Source organism: Ranitomeya imitator, chromosome 4 (assembly GCF_032444005.1).
Source record: "Ranitomeya imitator isolate aRanImi1 chromosome 4, aRanImi1.pri, whole genome shotgun sequence".
Classification (NCBI taxonomy): Eukaryota; Metazoa; Chordata; class Amphibia; order Anura; family Dendrobatidae; genus Ranitomeya; species Ranitomeya imitator.
In genome coordinates this window covers 549,241,295-549,260,809 of record NC_091285.1, presented here as the reverse complement: position 1 = coordinate 549,260,809, position 19,515 = coordinate 549,241,295, and the positions used below count along the sequence as shown (strand labels likewise).

The window sequence follows — 19,515 nt, the reverse complement described above, 5'->3', positions numbered from 1 at the left end:
AGATCCAGCGACGAAATAAAGTTCTGGCCTTTCTGCTCCGACCAACGATGTCACAGCAGGATCCAGATCGCTGCTGCGTGTCAAACACAACAAGTTAAGTTGTTCAGTGTGAAGGTACCTTAAAGACTCCATGTGCACGTAGCCCCAGGGTAAGGCCGACGGAGTGCTGTTTTCTATGCAAAATCACATGTTTGTAATTGGTCTCCTATTTTTCTGGGTAAAATAAATGGGGCTGTAATTGCTTATTAATGGCAACAAACTGGCTGCTGTGTCCGTCCTTATTCTTGTGCAGATAATCAACCATTGCTGTAGTCAAATTGCTGCTTGTTATGGTCCACATACAGGGCAAGATGATAGATGTTCACCTTGTAGTGCCTATACAATGCTCTTGGGTACACATGCTGCTAGCAGCGACATGCAGCAGACCGTATCAGCAATACTGCCCAGGCTACTGTCACATTTAACCTTCCTGTGGGGGGGGGGATACATGCCTCATCAGCAATACTGCCCAGGCTACCGTCACATTTTACCTTCCGGTGGGAGGATACATGCCTCATCAGCAATACTGCCCGGGCTACCGCCACATTTAACCTTCCGGTGGGAGGATACATGCCTCATCAGCAATATTGCCCAGGCTACCGCCACATTTAACCTTCCGGTGGGGGGATACATGCCCCATCAGCAATATTGCCCAGGCTACTGTCACATTTAACCTTCCGGTGGGTGGATGCATGCGTCATACGCAATACTGCCCAGGCTACTGTCACATTTAACCTTCCGGTGGGTGGATGCATGCGTCATACGCAATACTGCCCAGGCTACTGTCACATTTAACCTTCCGGTGGGGGGATACATGCCTCATCAGCAATATTGCCCGGGCTACCGCCACATTTAACCTTCCGGTGGGGGGATACATGCCTCATCAGCAATATTGCCCGGGCTACCGCCACATTTAACCTTCCGGTGGGGGATACATGCCTCATCAGCAATATTGCCCGGGCTACCGCCACATTTAACCTTCCGGTGGGGGGATACATGCCCCATCAGCAATACTGCCCAGTCTACTGTCACATTTAACCTTCCGGTGGGTGGATACATGCCCCATCAGCAATACTGCCCAGGTTACTGTCACATTTAACCTTCCGGTGGGGGGATACATGCCTCATCAGCAATATTGCCCGGGCTACCGCCACATTTAACCTTGCGGTGGGGGGATACATGCCCCATCAGCAATACTGCCCAGGCTACTGTCACATTTAACCTTCCGGTGGGTGGATGCATGCGTCATACGCAATACTGCCCAGGCTACTGTCACATTTAACCTTCCGGTGTGGGAAGGGGGGGGGGGAGATACATGCCTCATCAGCAATATTGCCCGGGCTACCGCCACATTTAACCTTGCGGTGGGGGGATACATGCCCCATCAGCAATACTGCCCAGGCTACTGTCACATTTAACCTTCCGGTGGGTGGATGCATGCGTCATACGCAATACTGCCCAGGCTACTGTCACATTTAGGCTGTGTTCACACGTTCCGGTTTTTTCGCGTTTTTTCCCGATAAAAACGCTATAAAACCGCAAAAAAAACGCATACAAGAAGCATCCCATCATTTAGAATGAATTCCGCATGTTTTGTGCACATGATGCGTTTTTTTCCGCATAAAAAACGCATCAGGCACAAAATCCGGACGTGCTCTATCTTTTTGCGGTTTTTTTGTGGATTTCCCACTGCAAAATGCATTGGGAAGTGTCCGGAAAAAACGCGTCAAAACCGCCGCAAAAACGCGTCAAAACCGCGGCAAAAAACGCATGCGGTTTTCTTCCGGATTTCATGCAGAAAATGTCCGGTTTTTCACAGGAATTTTCTGCATGAATTCCTGAACGTGTGCACATAGCCTTCACCTTCCGGTGGGTGGGTGGGGGGGAGATACATGCCTCATCAGCAATATTGCCCGGGCTACCGCCACATTTAACCTTCCGGTGGGTGGATGCATGCGTCATACGCAATACTGCCCAGGCTACTGTCACATTTAACCTTCCGGTGGGTGGATGGGGGGGGGTTGGGGGGGGGAGATACATGCCTCATCAGCAATATTGCTCGGGCTACCGCCACATTTAACCTTCCGGTGGGGGGATACATGCCTCATCAGCAATATTGCCCGGGCTACCGCCACATTTAACCTTCCGGTGGGGGGATACATGCCTCATCAGCAATATTGCCCGGGCTACCGCCACATTTAACCTTCCGGTGGGGGGATACATGCCTCATCAGCAATACTGCCCAGGCTACCGTCACATTTAACCTTCCGGTGGGGGGATACATGCCTCATCAGCAATACTGCCCAGTCTACTGTCACATTTAACCTTCCGGTGGGTGGATACATGCCCCATCAGCAATACTGCCCAGGTTACTGTCACATTTAACCTTCCGGTGGGGGGATACATGCCTTATCAGCAATATTGCCCGGGCTACCGCCACATTTAACCTTGCGGTGGGGGGATACATGCCTCATCAGCAATATTGCCCGGGCTACCGCCACATTTAACCTTCCGGTGGGGGGATACATGCCTCATCAGCAATACTGCCCAGTCTACTGTCACATTTAACCTTCCGGTGGGTGGATACATGCCCCATCAGCAATACTGCCCAGGTTACTGTCACATTTAACCTTCCGGTGGGGGGATACATGCCTCATCAGCAATATTGCCCGGGCTACCGCCACATTTAACCTTGCGGTGGGGGGATACATGCCCCATCAGCAATACTGCCCAGGCTACTGTCACATTTAACCTTCCGGTGGGTGGATGCATGCGTCATACGCAATACTGCCCAGGCTACTGTCACATTTAGGCTGTGTTCACACGTTCCGGTTTTTTCGCGGTTTTTCCCGATAAAAACGCTATAAAACCGCAAAAAAAACGCATACAAGAAGCATCCCATCATTTAGAATGAATTCCGCATGTTTTGTGCACATGATGCGTTTTTTTCCGCATAAAAAACGCATCAGGCACAAAATCCGGACGTGCTCTATCTTTTTGCGTTTTTTTTGTGGATTTCCCACTGCAAAATGCATTGGGAAGTGTCCGGAAAAAACGCGTCAAAACCGCCGCAAAAACGCGTCAAAACCGCGGCAAAAAACGCATGCGGTTTTCTTCCGGATTTCATGCAGAAAATGTCCGGTTTTTCACAGGAATTTTCTGCATGAATTCCTGAACGTGTGCACATAGCCTTCACCTTCCGGTGGGTGGGTGGGGGGGAGATACATGCCTCATCAGCAATATTGCCCGGGCTACCGCCACATTTAACCTTCCGGTGGGTGGATGCATGCGTCATACGCAATACTGCCCAGGCTACTGTCACATTTAACCTTCCGGTGGGTGGATGGGGGGGGGTTGGGGGGGGAGATACATGCCTCATCAGCAATATTGCTCGGGCTACCGCCACATTTAACCTTCCGGTGGGGGGATACATGCCTCATCAGCAATATTGCCCGGGCTACCGCCACATTTAACCTTCCGGTGGGGGGATACATGCCTCATCAGCAATATTGCCCGGGCTACCGCCACATTTAACCTTCCGGTGGGGGGATACATGCCTCATCAGCAATACTGCCCAGGCTACCGTCACATTTAACCTTCCGGTGGGGGGATACATGCCTCATCAGCAATACTGCCCAGTCTACTGTCACATTTAACCTTCCGGTGGGTGGATACATGCCCCATCAGCAATACTGCCCAGGTTACTGTCACATTTAACCTTCCGGTGGGGGGATACATGCCTCATCAGCAATATTGCCCGGGCTACCGCCACATTTAACCTTCCGGTGGGGGGATACATGCCTCATCAGCAATATTGCCCGGGCTACCGCCACATTTAACCTTCCGGTGGGGGGATACATGCCTCATCAGCAATATTGCCCAGGCTACCGTCACATTTAACCTTCCGGTGGGGGGATACATGCCTCATCAGCAATACTGCCCAGTCTACTGTCACATTTAACCTTCCGGTGGGTGGATACATGCCCCATCAGCAATACTGCCCAGGTTACTGTCACATTTAACCTTCCGGTGGGGGGATACATGCCCCATCAGCAATACTGCCCAGGTTACTGTCACATTTAACCTTCCGGTGGGGGGATACATGCCTCATCAGCAATATTGCCCGGGCTACCGCCACATTTAACCTTCCGGTGGGGGGATACATGCCTCATCAGCAATATTGCCCGGGCTACCGCCACATTTAACCTTCCGGTGGGGGGATACATGCCTCATCAGCAATATTGCCCGGGCTACCGCCACATTTAACCTTCCGGTGGGGGGATACATGCCCCATCAGCAATACTGCCCAGGCTACCGTCACATTTAACCTTCCGGTGGGGGGATACATGCCCCATCAGCAATACTGCCCAGTCTACTGTCACATTTAACCTTCCGGTGGGTGGATACATGCCCCATCAGCAATACTGCCCAGGCTACCGTCACATTTAACCTTCCGGTGGGGGGATACATGCCCCATCAGCAATACTGCCCAGGCTACCGTCACATTTAACCTTCCGGTGGGGGGATACATGCCCCATCAGCAATACTGCCCAGTCTACTGTCACATTTAACCTTCCGGTGGGTGGATACATGCCCCATCAGCAATACTGCCCAGGTTACTGTCACATTTAACCTTCCGGTAGGGGGATACATGCCCCATCAGCAATACTGCCCAGGTTACTGTCACATTTAACCTTCCGGTGGGGGGATACATGCCCCATCAGCAATACTGATCAGGCTACCGTCACATTTAACCTTCCGGTGGGGGGATACATGCCTCATCAGCAATATTGCCCGGGCTACCGCCACATTTAACCTTCCGGTGGGGGGATACATGCCCCATCAGCAATACTGCCCAGGCTACCGTCACATTTAACCTTCCGGTGGGGGGATACATGCCCCATCAGCAATACTGCCCAGGCTACCGTCACATTTAACCTTCCGGTGGGGGGATACATGCCTCATCAGCAATACTGCCCAGTCTACTGTCACATTTAACCTTCCGGTGGGTGGATACATGCCCCATCAGCAATACTGCCCAGTCTACTGTCACATTTAACCTTCCGGTGGGGGGATACATGCCCCATCAGCAATACTGCCCAGGTTACTGTCACATTTAACCTTCCGGTAGGGGGATACATGCCCCATCAGCAATACTGCCCAGGTTACTGTCACATTTAACCTTCCGGTGGGGGGATACATGCCCCATCAGCAATACTGATCAGGCTACCGTCACATTTAACCTTCCGGTGGGGGGATACATGCCTCATCAGCAATACTGCCCAGGCTACTGTCACATTTAACCTTCCGGTGGGGGTGGGGGGGGGGGGTACATACTTGGGAGCAACTCTGGAGTTGGTGTAAATATGGTAAAGTACAACTCTTCAAAAAAATTCCTATTTCAGTAGATTGTTCTGTATGGTTATTCAAAAGAGTATTTTGGTGCGTACAGCAAATCATTTCCATTTTCTGGGGAAGGAGAGATTATTTTCCTGGTGTCCAGCAGAGGTCAGCAGTACGTGACTAATGGTGGAGTGTAGCTCCAGGACGTGTCGCCGCAGGTTGCTCTAAGCCACAAGTACTGATTTGACTTTTCTTTTTCCTCCAATGACAGAACAACTTCAGCAAAAAGATGATCAGATTATTGGTCTACTTGAAGAAAAAGAGAAGATATTTCAATCTTTAGTGGATTGCAGTAGCCATGAAAAGAATTGTTGCGTGTCAGGAAGAATTCTTTTCCGCGCTAACACAGAGGAGGCTCCGCGAGGAGAGTCTTTAATAAAAAGTGCAATAAAAGAGGGTATGGGTTTATAATTTACTATTTTCGTAACATTTATGTATGTATTATAAAAGAAAAAACTAAATTGCCCACTTGTTATACAGTAGAAGCATTTCTTATCTGTACATGTATAAGGGTACCGTCACACAGTGCAATTTTGATCGCTACGACGGCACGATTCGTGACGTTCGAGCGATATAGTTACGATCTCGCTGTGTCTGACACGCTCCTGCGATCAGGGACCCCGCTGAGAATCGTACGTCGTAGCAGATCGTTTGAAACTTTCTTTCGTCGTCTAGTGTCCCGCTGTGGCGGCATGATCGCATAGTGTAACAAAAGTGTGCACGATATTGTATACGATGTGCGCATAGTAACCAACGGCTTCTACATCGCAAATACGTTGTGAAATTATCGCTCCAGCGTCGTACATTGCAAAGTGTGAAAGCAGTCTACGACGCTGGAGCGATATTGTTACGATGCTGGAGCGTCACGGATCGTGCCGTCGTAGCGATCAAAATGCCACTGTGTGACGGTACCCTTACAGTTGGGCTATATTTGCTTGCTTGAAAGTCGTTCTCTTATCCACAACGTTGAGCTCTGCTTTGGGGTCAGGCGCTGGGGCCACAGATGTTAAAAGGGGATGCTTGTTCCTTGAGAGTCTTGTAGTGATGCCATAGTTTCCCCCTTACTGAAATTATAAGACTAGATATTATTCATACTAAAAAGAAAACTATTATGGACAACAATTCACATTTATTACTGTTTTTTATTTACAGTAGAAACACTTCAAGTGCTGTTAAACCAGAATCTGTGGAGCAGCATAGTGCAGCAGCAGGCTCCCAGCCCGGCAGACCTGGAGGCCGGGGTCGGCTGCGTCTCTCTTCCACGAAGAGCAGAAACATTTGGAGGATTTGACAGCCACCAACTTAATGCCTGTAAAAGTAAGTACATTGCACTGTGTATTAAAGGGTTATTACCATCTCCGCTTCCTAGGGAATAACTCCATCCAAACACTGGCTATTGGAGGGGGGATATTGATAAAGAGCTTTCAATAACTTCTGGAGCCTGGATAGAGTTATTCCCAGAAAAGGCTAAGATGGGATTAACATTTTAAAGGGAATCTGTCACCAGATTTTTGCTACCCCATCTGAGAGCAGCATGATGTAGGAAAAGAGACACTGAATCCATTGGTATATCACACGAGGCTCGGTCTGGCCCCGCCCACACGAGGCTCGGTCTGGCCCCGCCCACACGAGGCTCGGTCTGGCCCCGCCCACACGAGGCTCGGTCTGGCCCCGCCCACACGAGGCTCGGTCTGGCCCCGCCCACACGAGGCTCGGTCTGGCCCCGCCCACACGAGGCTCGGTCTGGCCCCGCCCACACGAGGCTCGGTCTGGCCCCGCCCACACGAGGCTCGGTCTGGCCCCGCCCACACGAGGCTCGGTCTGGCCCCGCCCACACGAGGCTCGGTCTGGCCCCGCCCACACGAGGCTCGGTCTGGCCCCGCCCACACGAGGCTCGGTCTGGCCCCGCCCACACGAGGCTCGGTCTGGCCCCGCCCACACGAGGCTCGGTCTGGCCCCGCCCACATGAGGCTCGGTCTGGCCCCTGTCTTTTGACAGTGAGCTGATTATAAAAGGAGTGGGTGGATCCATACAAGCAGTCATATGCACATCAGATCTGGCATTGATAATGTTCCAGTGGTAAAACCTTCATTATAAGTAAACAGCAAACAGCCTGATAAGTGACACCTAATTGAATTCTGTGTTTTAACCCCTACATCATGCTGTTTTCAGGTTACATAGTACAAACCTGCTGACATATTCCCGTTAAGATAAACATTCCTCTTGTAGGAATTACTGTTTCATCCATCCCCGTTGTGTTATGGTAAAGCTTTTGGTGTACTTTGAGAAGTTGTACCTTTATGTACACTAGAGAATCTTGATGTTACATTTTTCACTTGAAGGTGGAGAGAAAGACGAGGGAGGAGAAGATGCTCAGGATTTACGGAGGACAGAATCAGACAGTGTTCTAAAAAAGGTACAGGCGGCTCGTATATTAATATTTAGCCCATGCAACTTTTTCTTTTAAATTGTATTATGCTTGTAATGTAAGGAATGCTAATTGCCGAAATCTGTTAATTATAGAGATCATGTCTCTACAACAGATCCAAATAATCTCCGAAGACGTGACACAGCTCGGCTACGTGCACACATTAATGTTGCCATAGCCCCCAATTCAGAAGTGTGTCCTTTTGGCCTCCATCTGGCTGGCAGACATCTGCATGCTACTTGCGTGTAGGGGAAAGCACAGAAGACTGCTCGTACCTGTGTAGGAGGCCTCCATGAGAAAAACATCCTGTGCAGAGTACTTTTCTCCACAATGGCGGTCTATCCGAGAAGGATGTCTAGGCGTCCATCCAGAGTGTGGGCACGGTCAGGCGTATGCACCCGGCCATGGCCACAAGAGCCCTCTCCACATAGTGCATCGGGATATTATGACTTTTCTTAAAACGTTTAGGGCCCTGATTTATCAAGACATTATTCTTGATGAGATGACATGTTGGAGTCAGATGCACATTTGCCTCTGTGTTATCACAAATCTTACTCCACTAATGGACTGAAATAAGATTTCTGGCTTAAGTAACGCCACACCATGCCATGAATTAGACAAGCTGTTGCGTCTCATCTTTGTCACGCCCCAGTCTCCGTTATTTTGGTGGAGCTGGGAAAAACTGGTGTGAAAAAGATAAGTCCCAACTTTTTATGTAACTCCCAAGTCATGCCAAAAAATTTTATGCCAGTTTCATGGTGTAAAAGCTTTGATGAATCGGGGCCTAGGTTTTGTAATCTGGGTTCATTACATTACTGGGAGAGACATTGACCTTACCTGATAGCTAGAGATGCTGCTGAGACCGATTGGAAATGATGCCAAGGGCTTTTTGGGTGCCTCAGTACAGCTGCTATGTATGGCTCTGGCGCGTGCCTGGGGTCATATTGCGTTTTTTTCAGGGACATCAGTTGCCCATCTGAGATATCGGCCAGTTTTCCAGAATCGAGCTGGACAGCAGCTGCTGGACGTTCTACAAAATCTTTGATTAGCAGATAAAGTGATGAAATGTGTGAACATGTGATTGGGAATGTTAGTTTTGCTTAATTCTCATTTTCTTCCTCCAAATAGGAGAAATGGGAATTAGTCGGCACTAGTGATGAGCAAACATGCTCGGATAAGGCGTTACCTGATAATGCTCGGGTGCTAACAGAGTGTCTTCGGCGTGCTCAAAAAAAGTGTTTGCGTCCCCATGGCTGCTTGGCTCATGGCTCTTACACAGCTGCAGTACCTGCTGGGGTTGCCTAACAGACTGACGATCCCTGCATGTGATGCGGCTGTCTAAGAGCCAAGAGACATGCAGCTGCGGGGACTCAAACATATCTTTCAAGCATGCCGCGGACACTAGGTTAGCACCCGAGCATGCGAGGATAACCCCTTACCCGAGCACGTTCACTCATCACTATTCAGCATTCATTACATGATTAGCATTGAACACAAATCTCAAGGCAAGGTATACATACAGAATGAATGAATCAATCCAAGAGATATATAAAAAGAGACAAAGTTTCTCAATCATAACTACTGTGTATACCAACATGGACTGAATGACGGACAACTCGGCAATTATAAGCAAAGAAGAAAAACAAAAGGAACCAAATTCATGCCCAAATTTGTTATAGTGAATAACAATATTTATTAAAGATAAAGTACACAAGGCAGGGGGGAAAATACCAAAAAGGAGGGGGGCACTACACCAGGAGACGGAAACGTATTCTTACAGTATACTGTGGTGACTCATGATGATAAATAGATCAAAGATATAAATAAATACATACATGACACCAATAGTAAAATACAATAAATATCCACAGGAATGATGCAGCAAGCATGTGCATAAGTGTACACCTTAGGAATAAGGCGCAAGTGCAGAGTTACTGGAGGCTAGGACAGCAAAAACTAGTGAATACTCAGAGGATAAAGTGCGTACAATTGTTTGCTGCTAACTAGTCATGATATAATTGTGGCCACATGAAAATTACCTGTGGGTGATATGAAGACCGTCTCCTGGATGCGCCCAACCCCGACGCGCGTTTCGGTGTCAGCCTGACGAAGGCAGCAAACAATTGTACACACTTTATCCTCTGAGTATTCACTAGTTTTTGCTGTCCTAGCCTCCAGTAACTCTGCACTTGCACCTTATTCCTATGGTGTACCCTTATACACATGCTTGCTGCATCATTCCTGTGGATATTTATTGTATTTTACTATTGGTGTCATGTATTTATTTATATCTTTGATCTATTTATCATCTTGAGTCACCACAGTATACTGTAAGAATACGTTTCCATCTCCTGGTATAGTGCCCCTCCCTTTTGGTATTCCCCTCCACCTTATGGTGTACTTTAATAAATATTAATATTCAATGTAACAAATTTGGGCATGAATTCGGTTCCTTTTGTTGTTCTTCTATGATTAGCATTGGTATAAATGAAGCTGGTGGCCATCAAATATAAAGCCGTTCCTAATGTACCGTTTTCTGTGTCCTGTAGGGAGTGACTCCCAGTGTCATGCTTAAGAGAAATGGGGAGGTAAGCTTCTGGCCATATTCCTGTCCTACATGGATACATCTCCATTGTACCAGTGTACATTGCGGATTTCATGTCACTAATGATTTGACATTCTTCCTTTTTGATCTTGGCAGCACGTTCTCCAAACAGTCACCAATCTTCACAAACTTCTCAGCAACTTGCAGGTAATTTGTGTCTCCACTGAAAGTTTTCACTTTATTTCTTCAGTATTTTTCACCTTGTATGAAGTGTGTGCTCTCTGCCGTTCACTATAGGCTGTGGTGCTGCAGCAAGACACCTTTATCGAGCACCAGAAGCTGAGGCTATGTGAGAAGCCCCTCTCCCGGACCTCCTCAAAACCAAAGTCCTTGGCAGAGCAAGAATCGGTGGAGCAGCTGCTGCAGGGCATGGTCAATCTGGATAAGCCGCAAACCGACCACCAGGTAGTGTAGTCCAGGGCATGAAATGTTGGGAGTGATTATTCGGGAGGTGCAACGCTGGCAGCAGGGATTAGGATAAGTGGAAAGGAGCGATGCATCCATTGCCAAGTCTGCATCTTCCTAAGGGGGTAGTCCATGAATGGCCCCAGGATGCATTTAAAAAAAAAAGTAATTTTGTCTCCCAAGTTATTTTGAGCTGCAGCCTCTTCCTGTCTTCTGATGTTAATAATGTTACTTGACCGCTGCAGTCAATCAGTAGTCATTGATCAGCTGCAACTTCACATTATTGTCCAACCAGAATAAACACTGTTCTCCCAGTTGGATGTAGTTGTAGAGGCTTCAGCCGATCACACAGGACTGAGCAGCACAGTGTTGTTTTTATTTAAATGTTTTGTGGAAACTATTAGAAGCCAAGGCGGCACCTGGCAGAACGGGCATGAGGAGTTCTGTTCAGCAATGTCTTAAGATGGATAGTGTAGAGTTAGCTAGGTAAACCAAATTCATTAAGCGATGTGCGCCTCCTAATGAATTTGGCGCATCTTATTCCTGCAAACCCCTCATTAAAACTGACCTATGAAATGCCAGCCCTAATTATCGGGAGCCACATTCTCCTTGCCCACAGCGATCTAAAATTAGTTCAAGGAGCCTTGTGTGGGTCTACAAGGAACATTTATGAAGTGCAAAATCCTCACCAAATAGTGGTAGGGTATGTGCACACGTTGCGATTTCCTGCGGGTCCGCAGCATTTTTTGCGGTGCAGAAACACTGCAGATCCTCAAGTGATTTACAGTACAATATAAATCAATGGAAAAAAAAACGCTCTGTTAATGGTGCGGAAAATTCCATGTGGAAACGCTGCGGATTAACCCCTTCATGACCCTATTTTGACCTTAATGACCTGGCTGTTTTTTGCAATTCTGACCAGTGTACCTTTATGAGGTGATAACTCAGGAACGCTTCAACGGATCCTCGCGGTTCTGAGACTGTTTTTTCGTGACATATTGGGCGTCGTGATAGTGGTAAATTTAGGTAGATAATTTTTGCGTTTATTTGTGAAAAACAATGGAAATTTGGCTAAAATTTTGAAAATTTTGCAATTTTCAAATTTTGAATTTTTATTCTGTTAAACGAGGGAGTTATGTGACACAAAATAGTTAACAAATAACATTACCCACATGTCTACTTTACATCAGCACAATTTTGGAAACAACATTTTTTTGCTAGGAAGTTATAAGGGTTAAAATTTGACCAGCGATTCCTCATTTTTACAACGAAATTTACAAAACCATTTTTTTTAGGGACCACCTCACATTTGAAGTCAGTTTGAGGGGTCTATATGGCTGAAAATACCCAAAAGTGACACCATTCTAAAAACTGCACCCCTCAAGGTGCTCAAATACACATTCAAGAAGTTTATTAACCCTTCAGGTGCTTCACAGCAGCAGAAGCAACATGGAAGGAAAAAAATGAACATTTAACTTTAGTCACAAAAATGATGTTTTAGCAACAATTTTTTTATTTTCCCAAAGGTAAAAAGGGAAACTGGACCCCAAAAGTTATTGTACAATTTGTCCTGAGTACACCGATACCTCATATGTGGTCACAAACCACTGTTTGTGCACACGGCAGGGCTCGGAAGGGAAGGAGCGCCATTTGAGTTTTGAATGAAAAATTAGCTCCAATCGTTAGCGGACACCATGTCGCGTTTGGAGAGCCCCTGTGTGCCTAAACATTGGAGCTCCCCCACAAGTGACCCCATTTTGGAAACTAGACCTCCCATGGAACTAATCTAGATGTGCGGTGACCACTTCAAACCCTCAAGTGCTTCAAAGAAGTTTATAACTCAGAGCCGTGAAAATAAAAAATCATTTTTCTTTCCTCAAAAATTATTTTTTAGCCCCCAATTTTTTATTTTCACAAGAGTAACAGGAGAAATTGGACCCCAAAAGTTGTTGGCCAGTTTGTCCTGAGTACGCTGATACCCCATATGTGGGAGGGAACCACTGTTTGAGCACACGTCGGGGCTCGGAAGGGAAGTAGTGACTTTTGAAATGCAGACTTTGATTGAATGGTCTGCCGGCGTCACGTTGCGTTTGCAGAGCCCCTGATGTGCCTAAACAGTAGAAACCTCCCACAAGTGACCCCATTGTGGAAACTAGACCCCCCCAAGGAACTTATCTAGCTATGTGGTGAGCACTTTGAACCCCCAAATGCTTCACAGAAGTTTACAATGCAGAGCCGTGAAAATAAAAAATCATTTTTCTTTCCTCAAAAATGATGTTTTAGTTTTTGTTTCACAAGGGTAACAGGAGAAATTGGACCCCAATAATTGTTGCCCAGTTTGTCCTGAGTATGCTGGTACCCCATATTTGGGGGTAAACCACTGTTTGGGCGCACGTCAGGGCTCGGAAGGGAGGGAGCATCATTTGACTTTTTGAATGCAAGATTGGCTGGAATCAATGGTGGCGCCATGTTGCGTTTGGAGACCCCTGATGTGCCTAAACAGTGGAAACCCCTCAATTCTAACTCCAGCACTAACCCCAACACACCCCTAACCCCCACTCTAGCCATAACCCCTAAAGGGACTCTGTCACCTGAATTTGGCGGGACTGGTTTTGGGTCATATGGGCGGAGTTTTCGGGTGTTTGATTCACCCTTTCCTTACCCGCTGGCTGCATGCTGGCTGCAATATTGGATTGAAGTTCATTCTCTGTCCTCCATAGTACACACCTGCACAAAGCAATCTTGCCTTGCGCAGGCGTGTACTATGGAGGACAGAGAATGAACTTCAATCCAATATTGCAGCCAGCGGCTAAGGAAAGGGTGAATCAAACACCCGAAAACTCCGCCCATATGACCCAAAACCAGTCCCGCCAAATTCAGGTGACAGGTTCCCTTTAACAACCCTAACCCCAACACACCCCTAACTCTAATCCTAACCCTAATCGTAACCCTAATCCCAACCCTAATCCTAACCCCAACACACCCCTAACCATAACCCTAACCACAGTCTAATCTTAACCCTATTTCCAACCCTAGCCCTAATTCAAACCCTAAGGCTATGTGCCCACATTACGGATTCGTGTGAGATTTTTCCGCACCTTTTTTGAAAAATCCGCAGGTAAAAGACACTGCGTTTTACCTGCGGATTTACCGTGGATTTCCAGTGTTCTTTGTGCGGATTTCACTTGCGGATTCCTATTGAGGAACAGGTGTAAAACGCTGCGGAATCCGCACAAAGAATTGACATGCTGCGGAAAATACAACACCACGTTTCGGCGCGGTATTTTCCGCACCATGGGCACAGCGGATTTGGTTTTCCATAGGTTTATGTGGTACTATAAACCTGATGGAAAACTGCTACGAATCCGCAGCCAGATCCGCACCATGTGCACATAGCCTAATTCTAACCCTAGTTCTAACCCTAATTCTAGCCCTAACCCTAGCCCTAACCCTAGCCCTAGTGGGGAAAAAAAAATATTTTCTTCATTTTATTTTTGTCCCTACCTATGGGGGTGATAAAGGGGGGGGTTGATTTATAATTTTTTTTATTTTGATTGCTGTGATAGGCTCTATCACAGCGATCACAATGTACTTGCAACGAATCTGCCGGCCGGCAGATTCGGCGGGCGTACTTGTAACAAATCTGCCGGCCGGCAGATTGATTCGGCAGGCGCACTGCGCATGCGCCCGCCATTTTGCAAGATGGCGGCGCCCATGGAACAGACGGATGGACACCGGGAGGGATACATGAGGTCGGTAAGTATGATGGGGGTGGATCGGACAGCGGGGACGCGGACAGGAGGACGGAGGGGAGCGGAGGACAGTTTATGACCGGACGGAGGGGAGGAGATCGTGGTCTCCAGCCATGGCTGATGCTATTGCAGCATCGGCCATGGCTGGATTGTAATATTTCACCAATTTTCATTGGTGAAATATTACTATCGCTCTGATTGAAAGTGAAACGTCACTTTCAACAGTCAATCAGAGCGATCGTAGCCACGGGGGGGCAAAGCCACCCCCCCTGGGCTCAAGTACAACTCCCCCTGTCCCTGCAGGTTGGGTGAAATTACAGTTAACCCTTTAACCCGGCCTGCAGGAGCGCGATCCGACCATTACGCGTATGCTGCGTCACAGGTCGGATTGGCACAGGTTTTCATGACGCATACGGTGCATCAAAGGTCGGGATGGGGTTAAAAGAAGGAGCATGTCACTTCTTTTTTGCGGATCTGCAGCGTTTTTGTACCCATTCCATTATAGAAATCCGCAGGGGTAAAAAAACGCAGTAAATCCCAAAAAAATCCACAGCAAATCCGCACAAGAAACGCACAAAATCAACACAAAAAAACACGACAAATCCGCACCTGCGTTTTCTGCCAAGAGATGCAGAATCCGCTCCTGAAATTCCTAAACCTAATCCGCAACGTGTGCACATAGCCATAGAGTAATGGTCAGCTGATATTCCATCTGCAGTGTCTCGTATTTGACCCATATTAATAAGATAATGTGCAGAAGAACTACAAAGAAAATGATTGTCGAGTTTAGGATTTGCGTATTTCACATGGTTCGGGGGATTACTGGCTAGGAATGAGCATGACCTATCAAATTGTACAAAATCCCATTGTGAGATTGTGAATATATGGCCACTAATTTATGAAAACTGTTCCATGACTGTCGGGTGGTGTTCACTGTTAGGTGTCAACGGTCAGTATTTTACCTCAGTATTTGTAAGCTAAAATCGGGAGTGGAACAATCAGAGGAAAAGTATAATAGAGACACGTCCCCACTTCTGTGTTTATCACTCTCCTGGTTTTAGCTTACATATACTGAGGTAAAATACTGACCAGATACTGAACGTATGAACATGGGCTTATTCTGGAAATATCCTCGTTTTCCATTTTGTTTAGGTTACTCTTCAACAAGAAAAACCCACCCGGGGCTCCTCACAGCCTGATGGCACGGAATCTTTAAAAAGATATTCAAGCGCACCAAAATCCGAAGCTTTGGACTCTAAATCCTCTGCTGTACCCAAGAAGGACACATTGTCACGGACAGAGAGTAAGCAAAAAGGAAAAGGCCACTTCAGTTTGCTCGGCAGCCAAACTAACAAACCAGTGGAGGGTCCGACCACCAATCGTCTTTTTAACTTGTCAAAAACAAAGGAAAAAAAGGAGAAAAAGAAGAAATCAAAAGGAAACCATTGTCCTGGTGAGTGAGCACATAATGTTATAATAAGTACTCCCTGCACGTGACCTCTACAGACGGCGATGGCTTACTCCCTGCCCGACCACCTGCGGTTTCCCCCTTAGGGATCTTTACACACTTCCTTCGGTACGGGTCCGTCGGTAAGCGTCGGGCCGACGGACGTTTTGAAAGTTTTGCATGATGTGGGCAGCGGATGCAGTTTTTCGACACATCGGCTGCCCATTCTGCCATCCGGGGAGGAGAGGGCGGAGTTTTGGCCGCGCATGCACGGTCGAAAATGGCGGACGCGACGGACAATAAACCGTTACATTGAACGTTTTGTGACGACGGTCCGCCGAAACGTGTGGCGATCCATCGCTAATACAAATCTATAGGCAAAAAACGCATCCTGCAGGGCACATTTGCTGTATCCGTTTTTTTCCCCAAACGACGGATTGCAAAACACGCAAGTGTGAAAGTAGCCTTAGGCTTGGCTATTCTTTGTGTAACTTTAAGGAAAGCATGAGAATGTATTTAAGAGTTTATTTTTTTCTCTGAAAAATGACTATAAACAGAATATAAAAGATCTTGCTATATGAACCAGTTGCTTACATATCCATCTTTTTTTTTCCAGATTCTGTTCACGTTGAGGGAGTGTCTCAGGAGGAGGAGATCTTCTGCTGATGATATCCAATGGAGGACATGTGTGCATGCGGATGACTGTGCATTCTATCTCCATGCCGGGGACATTGTCCACATCTCTCCTAAATGGTGGCCAGTCTCCTGCCTCTTTTTCTTACTATACCACTCGTTGAACAGGCTGCCATTTTTCTGGAGCCTTTTCTATTTGGAACTATAGGAGCAAATCCAAGAAAGGTCCTCAGAAGACCCGTGCAAGTTACAGGTGTATGATGATGCCTGCGGCCTTCATTATCCATTTTTCATTCTGTTTCTTCACTAGTATCACCTCATGAATTGTCCTCCCCCACCCGTGGCCATGACTGAGGGGGTATCGGCCCTCCTAGTTTTCTCTGGTGCCCATCTATTTAGCCTCCATGCTTCCTACCAATAAGTTTGTGCTCATTCTTGATAGGGTTGTGCATTTGCTTCGGAAGAGAAAGGGTTAAGGAAATCTGTGTTTTGATGTTTAAATTAGGAAAAGATACCCCACATGAAATGAGTTACTTATTAATTTGCTGGCTTGGCAGTACTCTGCAAGGAGACATCGGCTTTGTTTTTCTTTCTTTTGTGGTCGGTACAGATGTGCAAGTCTCATATTCATGTTTTTTTTCCAGCAGAGGGCGCTGTAGGCTATGGAAAAACCTAAGCTGTGGGCTGGTCCTCTCTATGCCAAGTAACTTGTGACCACGGTATAGTTCTAGCCTCGCACACGCTATGTCGGCTCGTCCTTTCCTGTTTTTTTTTTTTTTTTTTTTCTTCCTTTAATACCAACTGTATTTTTATTTTTCCATGGGAGGTAATCTTGTAAAAGTATGATCTGCTTCTGTTCTGTCCAGGTACAGATGTGCCGCTCCCTGCACAAATCCACAAGTCATAAGAGCTTCTTCATAGGATTGTTTGTTAGGTCACATTGAGTGTGTGCGTTCACTGGAGCTGATGCAGGTAGCACTGGAGAAGGCAATATAAGCCATAGCAACTAGAAGCCTGGCCCCAATATGTCATTGTTCTTCTTACTGGGGCGGCCACTGCAGGGAGAGGTTCTGTTCTGTCTGCGGCCCCTTGTTCCAGCCTTCGGGACGGACGAGGGGCGGCGTTACCTCTCACTACACTACACAGTGGTGGCGCTGTAACCAGTCCCGGGCACACCGATTGGCAGTCTGATCTGCAGAGTGTGTGCGTGCGGTGGGCTGTCCATCATTGTGCAGCAAGCAGTGCCCGTTAGAGCCAACCTTTATGATTATGCACCCCTTGGGGTATAGGTTAGTAGTCACACTCAGCATTTTCAGTCATGGCGAGTGATCAAATTAGTGCCGATGTCTGCTGAAATGTTCCCTTTAATATGACCACTGTGCCGTTAATGTGGATACGATAATCTCACTATGAAACATAACTTCTTTTTAGCCCCCCAAACGCACAGAGGTATAATAATGAAATGTATAACTCTGCTGTTCACATGGCGGGGGGTTCCTACTTCCCCCCCCCAGTGTGGTCACAATATGCACTTTACATAGGGCATTCACCATAATAGCTGAATTTTTGAAACTGAAGACAATCAATGATGGCCAGCGCTGGTGGTAACCGGGCGGTGTTACTCCTGTGTGCTGTATTTCCAAATGCAGATGGTGTGAGGCGAGGAGGCACTGAAAAAAGTATGAAGTTTCCGCACAAACTGCAGGTGTCCACCGATGTGAGAGAGAATACAATGATACAATTGTAGTTATGGTTGATTTGCAAGGAATAGTAGAAATACACATTACATTGTATTGCATCACAAAAGGTCACGCGTAAAAAAAGTCCACTGTTTTTCACGGCAACCAATCCAATACCTACACGCCCCTCCCCCTATATGTAATGTTAGTCTCTATGGACATTTATAAAGGGGTTGCAGAAAGTAGACATCTGGCTGAAAAGCATCATTGAGATGAGCCAACACCTTTCTTTTTACGAGTCCTCCGATGCCCATACACATTCGATAGCTTTTTTTTTTTTTACTGACTTCCTTCATAAAAATGCTTGTTCAGCAAAGCATGGGTTTTTAAAACATTGAGGGGAGAAAGTCACTATCCTATCTTCTGTGGAAGCAAAGGATTCGGCTCGGTGGGATCCAACATGTCCTTTCCTCTCCCCAATATAAGAGTTGCAAGGGAACCCGGAACGTGGCCGATCCCGATGAAATCTGTGGGTCCAGCCAGCTTCTGTTTAATGTGTATGGACTCCTTGAGGACAGGACTGTGTGCGGTAAGCAGAATGGCTGTGCTATACATGTGACTGCGCCTACGATGCAGAATGTGGCTTGATCTGCCGCTCCAGAGTACGTCATGTGTAGGTCATAATGCCGACGGGAATCGATGCCACCACTTTCATATTCATGTGAACACTACATTCACATTCTGCAGGGACTTTGCCACTGCTGTGTCACTCGATCCACCTACTATATAATACAAGTTGAGGCTAGGACTATAATTGAAAATTGTGTTCCAATGGTGTAATTATAATGTAAAAATCCTGTAAATATAAAGGTTACATTAAGAAGCCAAATATCCCGGCACCGCCAGCCTCCCATCCTGTGTGCTGTATATTGGCGCACATTGTATTTTCATTTCCAGTATTTTAGTCCTGTGTGTCAGTGCACTCTGGCCATAGACTGCCCGGCGCCAGGCCTCGGCCCGGCACGTGTGTGCCGTCTATGGGGTATATGTTGGGTATAAAGCACCTTTCTTAAAGCTTTAAATGCATTATTTGACTTTTTTGCTGCTTGAGACCTCACCAAAGT

The 19,515-nt window shown here is 46.9% G+C and overlaps 1 protein-coding gene across 7 annotated transcripts in view; it reads left to right on the top strand.

Annotated features, from left to right (window-relative positions):
* The window catches only part of AKAP13 (A-kinase anchoring protein 13), a 303,165-nt gene extending 286,285 nt beyond the window's left edge, over positions 1–16,880 (top strand). For 5 of the 7 annotated variants that reach the window (XM_069766257.1, XM_069766253.1, XM_069766255.1 and 2 more), the window contains 8 exons: positions 5,654–5,839; positions 6,595–6,759; positions 7,785–7,858; positions 10,420–10,458; positions 10,572–10,622; positions 10,713–10,883; positions 15,785–16,085; positions 16,696–16,880. In XM_069766257.1, the coding sequence (XP_069622358.1) occupies positions 5,654–5,839; positions 6,595–6,759; positions 7,785–7,858; positions 10,420–10,458; positions 10,572–10,622; positions 10,713–10,883; positions 15,785–16,085; positions 16,696–16,745 (1,037 nt within the window). In that variant the 3' untranslated portion in view covers positions 16,746–16,880. The remainder of the gene's footprint in view (positions 1–5,653; positions 5,840–6,594; positions 6,760–7,784; positions 7,859–10,419; positions 10,459–10,571; positions 10,623–10,712; positions 10,884–15,784; positions 16,086–16,695) is intronic. The other 2 variants (XM_069766256.1, XM_069766252.1) reach the window with 1 other exon arrangement.
* Positions 16,881–19,515: the final 2,635 nt, after the last annotated feature.